Source organism: Anoplophora glabripennis, unplaced genomic scaffold (genome assembly GCF_000390285.2).
Source record: "Anoplophora glabripennis isolate ALB-LARVAE unplaced genomic scaffold, Agla_2.0 scaffold139, whole genome shotgun sequence".
Lineage (NCBI taxonomy): Eukaryota > Metazoa > Arthropoda > Insecta > Coleoptera > Cerambycidae > Anoplophora > Anoplophora glabripennis.
Genome location: NW_019417300.1, coordinates 124,367 through 132,053, shown reverse-complemented (window position 1 = coordinate 132,053; position 7,687 = coordinate 124,367). Strand labels below are relative to the sequence as shown.

The 7,687-nt window shown below is 33.2% G+C and overlaps 2 protein-coding genes across 3 annotated transcripts; both read left to right on the top strand.

Moving 5' to 3' along the window:
* Positions 1-516: 516 nt before the first annotated feature.
* On the top strand, positions 517-2,501 carry LOC111692245 (major facilitator superfamily domain-containing protein 9-like). Of its 2 annotated transcripts, none has more exons than XM_023456151.1 (5): positions 517-709; positions 1,121-1,252; positions 1,335-1,464; positions 1,516-1,725; positions 1,783-2,501. In XM_023456151.1, exons 1-5 carry the CDS (start codon positions 707-709, stop codon positions 2,484-2,486), a joined length of 1,179 nt encoding a protein of 392 aa, XP_023311919.1. In that variant the 5' UTR covers positions 517-706; the 3' UTR covers positions 2,487-2,501. The 2 variants fall into 2 exon arrangements, with proteins under 2 accessions (XP_023311919.1, XP_023311918.1); XM_023456150.1 differs by lacking the exon at positions 517-709 and adding an exon at positions 754-1,023.
* Positions 2,502-5,816: 3,315 nt separating this feature from the next.
* Positions 5,817-7,584, top strand: LOC108906344 (major facilitator superfamily domain-containing protein 9-like). Its single transcript, XM_018709576.2, has 5 exons — positions 5,817-6,089; positions 6,210-6,341; positions 6,422-6,551; positions 6,603-6,812; positions 6,866-7,584. The coding sequence occupies exons 1-5, from the start codon at positions 6,015-6,017 to the stop codon at positions 7,567-7,569; spliced, it is 1,251 nt and encodes a 416-aa protein (XP_018565092.1). The 5' UTR covers positions 5,817-6,014; the 3' UTR covers positions 7,570-7,584.
* Positions 7,585-7,687: the final 103 nt, after the last annotated feature.

Genomic DNA, 7,687 nt, shown 5'->3' with positions numbered 1-7,687 from the left:
GTGTGTGTGTGTATGTGTGTGTGGGGGGGAAGGTGTGTAAGTGTTAGTCGTGTGGGGATGCCCCCTCACGGGGGCGTACGTGTCTTTTGGTGTATTTGTCTGTCTGGTATATTGTTTGTCGGGGGTCGCAATTTTAAAGAAATGTATTCTAAAGTAATGCAAATAACTGATAAATAAGTAAAAACTTACCTGGGCATAACCCCGGCACAGGTGCTGTAACAAAGATGCCGACGGCGTCTATGCTTAAGCCGGGGATTAGGTCGGTGATTAAAAGGAAAGAAAGGGATTCTTTCCAGGTAGCCTTAATAAAGGCAGGTAGAATTTGCTCCTTGCACTACACTTTCACAAAACACGTGTGCTCTGGTCGGCTGCCCGCTAGGAACTGGTGAAATTGGCCAAGAGAGTAAAGGGTATAGGAGGTTATATATATTGAGAGAGAGGTATAGGAGAGCATTTGCTATTTCTCTCTAGTAGCACGCGATCGCATGCTGTGCAAAGTTCCTTTATATCGAAATTTTCTCGATAATATGTTACGATAAATTCTAGATGATAAAATATTTTCATATCCATTCATTATTCATTTTTGTCACGAAAGAATCGTTTTTTAAATATGTATGAAATGTCGCTGCCGCGCTGCTTGCAATTACCTATTTGCGGCGAAAAGTTCACAACGCCAAAATTTCGCGCAGATGTGGATGATCCTTAAATGGTAATACTACTTAAGTACTTTAATCTATGGTATTGAATATGTAAATATACAAGTGTTACGATTTACGAAGTTGCTAGTTTCGTTGATAGTTAGCAATGTCTCCATAATTTTTTATTTATTTAATCTGGAGGTCATCATTGTCGTTCATTATTATCATGATTTTCAAATATGAGATAAAATGCAGACATCAATTTTCTATCATGGAATGTTAGTGCTACTAACGTGCGTAAAAAAATTAAATGTATAAACCCAATAATAAATTTAAAATGATGGAAATCAGCACAATTAATTTAGTTTATGCCATTTCTTTTCTAGTTAGTACATTTTTATTTGTTAATTTGTTCGTTTTTAATATTATTATGTATTTATTACTGCTTTTACTGTTAGGTAATATACTTATTCTGATTTCAGGATTTATTTGCTGTTGGACTAACATTTCCGCTATTTGCAAATCATTTAAGAGAATTAGGAGCTTCACATACCTTGGTTGGTGTATGCTCGTCAGTGTATTCTGGTTTACAGTTATTTTCGGGCCCTCTTATTGTTAGTATAAATTGCTGATTATATAATTACAAAATAATAATATTAAAATTGTATTACATTATTGAATACATTTTCGTTCTAGGGTGGTTGGAGTGATGTAAGGGGTAGGAAGTCAGTTTTGAAAATAACACTTTTATTATGTGCAATATCTTATGGTTTTCTGGGACTAACAACTTCAATATTGTGTATTATACTATTGCGAATTGTATTAGGTAACTCCAGCATTTTTATTAGATCGCCAAAATCATTTTAATATTTTGTAGGAATTACAAAACACACTCAAAGCATTTGCAAGGCTGTGATATCGGATTTAATACCACCGGGTGATCAAACTGGGGTTTATGGAAGATCTGCTGCACTGAGTTCGTTGGGGTTTATTGTTGGACCATTCCTTGGGGGCCACTTGTCGGAAATAAAACATGGCTTCACTTATGTAAGTGGGGTTACAGCACTGGCATTTCTTGTAAATTTAGGTAAGTTACAGGACGAGGCTGGAGAATTTTAAAGTGATTTAACTTCACGTTTTTTAGGCTTAGCTACGTTGTTACCAAGTGAATCCGGAAATGGGAATATTCACGATAATGATGTTTCTCTTATAAGAGGTATAAAACGAGAATTTGCTAAAACAGTGAAGGAATTGAATGACATCGATTGGAAAGTTCATTGGGACAGCTTTCTGTTGCGGTTCTTGTTCTGTTTGGCAATAACGTGTTATTTTAGTAATCAATCGTTATATCTACGGGAAAAGTACGAATTATCCCAGAAGCACATTGGCTATATTATTTCCTTCTTTAGCACAATCGGCATGTTCTCTGCATTTTTTCTAGATCAAATTAATAGTTTTTATAAAGACGACCATACTTGTTTTACTAGACTTTTCCACTTTTCTTTACTCTTGACTTCCTGTTTTATGGCTATCGCTTTTTCTCCAAATTTATCGGTTCTTTTACTGCTGATGGTGCCTTTTTCTGTCGCGTCTACCGCTTTAAGGGTGGTGAGCATGGAGTTAATGTTAAAGAAATCCGACGAATCGCACACAGGGTCCTTATCGGGAGCATCGAACAGCGTCATGTCCTTGGCAAGGTTTTTAACCCCATTTTTGACGGGCGTAATTAGTGATATTTTTACAGAAAAATCTGTGATGTTTGTGGGTATATTACCTTCAGTTTTGTGTGTGTTTCTCACATTGTACATGAAAAAGTATGTAGCAAATACTGAAGATAAAAATAAATGATGTTTATTAATTCAACTGTTTTTTTTAATAACAATATTTTTTTGTAGCTGGTCGTATTAGTCCACAGTACAGGCCCCCCCTGGAAAGTTGATTATCACATACTTTATAACTCCTGAGGAGCTTCGTTTTGATGTGTCTACCACATTTTTCCTCTGCGACTTTTCTCGATTCCTCCGCTGTTCCACTTGGAAAGGTCCAAAAACATGGCAATTTTGCGGGTCTTGAAAAGTCAAGACCACATCTTTTATTTTTAGCTTAAGTAACTGGAAATTTTGTTGCAAATGCCGATTTAAATTTGTCCGACAGAAATTCTTCCGACATTCACGTGTCTACCGGTCGAAACATGCCAAAATAACAGGGTATTGAAAATCAATTACCACATAGGTAATTTTTAGTAAAATTAATTGTAAATAATTAATTCAGTCCAAAAGCATTGTTGTCCGACAAATTTCAAGCCGCATTTTTTCAGTCCGACAGCTGGAAATCGGAATTTTCACGGGGTATGATAAATTGATTACCACATGTCGGACAAAACTAACACACAATAGAAAAGTGTTTTTTGTAAGCAAAAATTGTAATGTCCGACAAAAATATATCAGCAAATCGTCAGTCCGACAAAAACTGATGAAAAAAATTTCGTAAAAAATGTGCACTTGTATTTATAATCTCTAATAAGGTATTTTCATGTATTGAGCAAAATTCCATATAAATATACAATACAGGGTGTTTCAGAAAGACCTACCGTAAATACAGGGGGTGAGGACGACAAAAAATAAGATTTTTTTGTCATATGAACTCTATGTCTATCTTCTCTTTAGAAGAGTTTAATTAAAAGCCTTTTTTCTCGAAAATCGTCTATATTAGGAAGTTCTAACAAGAGTACATTATTTTTAGAAAATAAAATTGTACAATAGAAATTAGAGCCTGACTGGTAAAAAACCTAACCTTAAAAAAAATATAACTTAAATTTTAATAAGAATGTAGCATAACTAGCGCCCTCTATGAAATATACAAAAAATAATTAGACTAGCGTATTTGGCACCCTTAAAAACCTCGGGCTACCAAATTTCATAAAAATATTTCGCACCATTTGGAAATTTTCATAAAAATGTTATTTAAAAAATTTTATTTTGTCTCTCTGTTTCTCGAAAACAAGAGGAGATAGACATATAGTTCATAAGACTATCACCCCCTTTATTTACGGGAGGTCTTTCTGAAACACCCTGTATATATTTTTCGTTTTATTCTTGTAATTGTAAATCTCTATATACTCAATTTAGCCAAATAAATATCGAGAAAAGAATTAAACGATTTCAAAAAAGTATGTATGGTGTAAAAAAAATATGCGCAAAAGTTTTGGGATTTTCTTTTAGAAAAATAGGAAAATTTTTGTAAAGAAAAATAACAAACGCGAATGAAAACTTGAAAGAGAAAAAAAGATTTTTATATCATATATTAATTTATTTAGAAATAATGCATTATGCACTAAGATCGTATTACTCGCCTCAAAAATAACTTCATTTGTTTATAACTTAAATTTTTAAACATAAAATAAGCAATATTATAATTATTTATTTGAAACAAATAATAATTTACATAATAATAATTAATAACCATGTATAAATATGAAATTTTTGGAGTGAAAAAATTCAATTTCATCACGTTTATTGATTTATTGATTTCTTAATAATTTGCGGACATTAAATCGTCGGACACTTATATCACTATTTTGTACAGTAAATTTAAAAGTGGAAAAAATTAAAATTAGATGTGGTAATCGATTTTTCATACCCCGTGAAAATTCCGATTTCCAGCTGTCGGACTGAAAAAACGCGGCTTGAAATTTGTCGGACAACAATACTTTTTTACTGAATTAATTATTTACAATTAATTTTTCTAAAAATTACCTATGTGGTAATTGATTTTCAATACCCTGTTATTTTGGCATGTTTCGACCGGTAGACACGTCAATGTCGGAAGAATTTCTGTTGGACAAATTTAAATCAGCATTTACAACAAAATTTCCAGTTACTTAAGCTAAAAATAAAAGATGTGGTCTTGACTTTTCAAGACCCCGGGAAATTGCCATATTCTTGGACTTTTCTGAGTGGAAAAGCGGAGGAATCGAGAAAAGTCGCAGAGGAAAAATGTGGTAGACTCATTAAAAGGATGCACCTCAGGAGTTATAAAGTATGTGGTAATCAACTTTCCAGAGGAGGCCTGTACTGTGGACTATATAATTTTAATGTAATTTTTTTTTGTTCGTAGTAGAAACAATATTTAAATGTATTTCTAGTTGTATATCATTCAAATATTAGATAATATGACAGATGACACTAATTGCAGAGACAAGACAACCTAATTTTTTATTTCTTTAATCTGGAGGTTATCATTGTCGTTCATTATTATCATAACATAATTTTCAAATATGAGATAAAATGCAGACATCAATTTTCTATCATGGAATGTTGGTGCTACTAACGTGCGTAAAAAAATTAAATGTATAAACGCAATAATAAATTTAAAATGATGGAAATCAGCACAATTAATTTAGTTTATGCCATTTCTTTTCTAGTTAGTATATTTTTATTTGTTAATTTGTTCGTTTTTAATATTATTATGTCTGTAGCTACTGCTGTTACTGCCATCAGGTAAGAGCTATAGTCCAACCTAATATACTTTTTCTGATTTCAGGATTTATTTGCTGTCGGACTAACATTTCCACTATTTGCAAATCATTTAAGAGAATTAGGAGCTTCACACACCTTGGTTGGTGTATGCTCATCANAGGTGCTGTAACAAAGATGCCGACGGCGTCTATGCTTAAGCCGGGGATTAGGTCGGTGATTAAAAGGAAAGAAAGGGATTCTTTCCAGGTAGCCTTAATAAAGGCAGGTAGAATTTGCTCCTTGCACTACACTTTCACAAAACACGTGTGCTCTGGTCGGCTGCCCGCTAGGAACTGGTGAAATTGGCCAAGAGAGTAAAGGGTATAGGAGGTTATATATATTGAGAGAGAGGTATAGGAGAGCATTTGCTATTTCTCTCTAGTAGCACGCGATCGCATGCTGTGCAAAGTTCCTTTATATCGAAATTTTCTCGATAATATGTTACGATAAATTCTAGATGATAAAATATTTTCATATCCATTCATTATTCATTTTTGTCACGAAAGAATCGTTTTTTAAATATGTATGAAATGTCGCTGCCGCGCTGCTTGCAATTACCTATTTGCGGCGAAAAGTTCACAACGCCAAAATTTCGCGCAGATGTGGATGATCCTTAAATGGTAATACTACTTAAGTACTTTAATCTATGGTATTGAATATGTAAATATACAAGTGTTACGATTTACGAAGTTGCTAGTTTCGTTGATAGTTAGCAATGTCTCCATAATTTTTTATTTATTTAATCTGGAGGTCATCATTGTCGTTCATTATTATCATGATTTTCAAATATGAGATAAAATGCAGACATCAATTTTCTATCATGGAATGTTGGTGCTACTAACGTGCGTAAAAAAATTAAATGTATAAACGCAATAATAAATTTAAAATGATGGAAATCAGCACAATTAATTTAGTTTATGCCATTTCTTTTCTAGTTAGTATATTTTTATTTGTTAATTTGTTCGTTTTTAATATTATTATGTCTGTAGCTACTGCTGTTACTGCCATCAGGTAAGAGCTATAGTCCAACCTAATATACTTTTTCTGATTTCAGGATTTATTTGCTGTCGGACTAACATTTCCACTATTTGCAAATCATTTAAGAGAATTAGGAGCTTCACACACCTTGGTTGGTGTATGCTCATCAGTGTATTCTGGATTACAGTTATTTTCAGGTCCTCTTATTGTTAGTATAACTTGCTGATTATATAATTACAAAATAAGTATTAAAATTGTATTACATTATTAAATACATTTTCGTTCCAGGGTGGTTGGAGTGATGTAAGGGGTAGGAAGTCAGTTTTGAAAATAACACTTTTATTATGTGCAATATCTTATGGTTTTCTGGGACTAACAACTTCAATATTGTGTATTATACTATTGCGAATTGTATTTGGTAACTCCAGCATTTTTTTTAGATTGCCAAAATCATTTTAATATTTTGTAGGAATTACAAATCATACTCAAATCATTTGCAAGGCTGTGATATCGGATTTAATACCACCGGGTGATCAAACTGGGGTTTATGGAAGATCTGCTGCACTGAGTTCGTTGGGTTTTATTGTTGGACCATTCCTTGGGGGCCACTTGTCGGAAATAAAACATGGCTTCACTTATGTAAGTGGGGTTACAGCACTGGCATTTCTTGTAAATTTAGGTAAGTTACAGGGTGAGACTGGAGGTTTTTAAAGTTAACTTAACGTTTTTTAGGCTTAGCCACGTTGTTACCAAGTGAATCCAGAATCAGGAATATTCAAAATAATGATGTTTCTCTTATAACAGGTATAAAACGAGAATTTGCTAAAACAGTGAAAGAATTGAATGACATCGATTGGAAAGTTCATTGGGACAGCTTTCTGTTGCGGTTCTTGTTCTGTTTGGCAATAATGTGTTATTTTAGTAATCAATCGTTATATCTACGGGAAAAGTACGAATTATCCCAGAAGCACATTGGCTACATTATTTCCTTCTTTGGCACAATCAGCATGTTTTCTGCATTCTTTCTAGACCAAATTAACAGTTTTTACAAAGACGACTCTACTTGTTTTACAAGACTTTTCCACTTTTCTTTACTCTTGACTTCTTGTTTTATGGCTATCGCTTTTTCTCCAAACATATCGGTTCTTTTACTGCTGATGGTGCCCTTTTCTGTCGCGTCTACCGTTTTAAGGGTGGTGAGTATGGAGTTAATGTTAAAGAAATCCGACGAATCGCACACAGGGTCCTTATCGGGAGCATCGAACAGCGTCATGTCCTTGGCAAAGTTTTTAACCCCATTTCTGACGGGCGTAATTAGTGATATTTTTACAGAAAAATCTGTTATGTTTGTGGGTATATTACCTTCAGGTTTGTGTGTGTTTCTCACTTTGTACATGAAAAAGTATGTAGCAAATACTGAAGATAAAAATAAATGATGTTTGTTAATTCAACTGCTTTTTTTAATAACATAATACTTTTTTATAGCTGGTCATATATCGTATAAAATTAATTCTAAAATATATTTTTTGTTCGTAGAATCAATATTTGATTTAT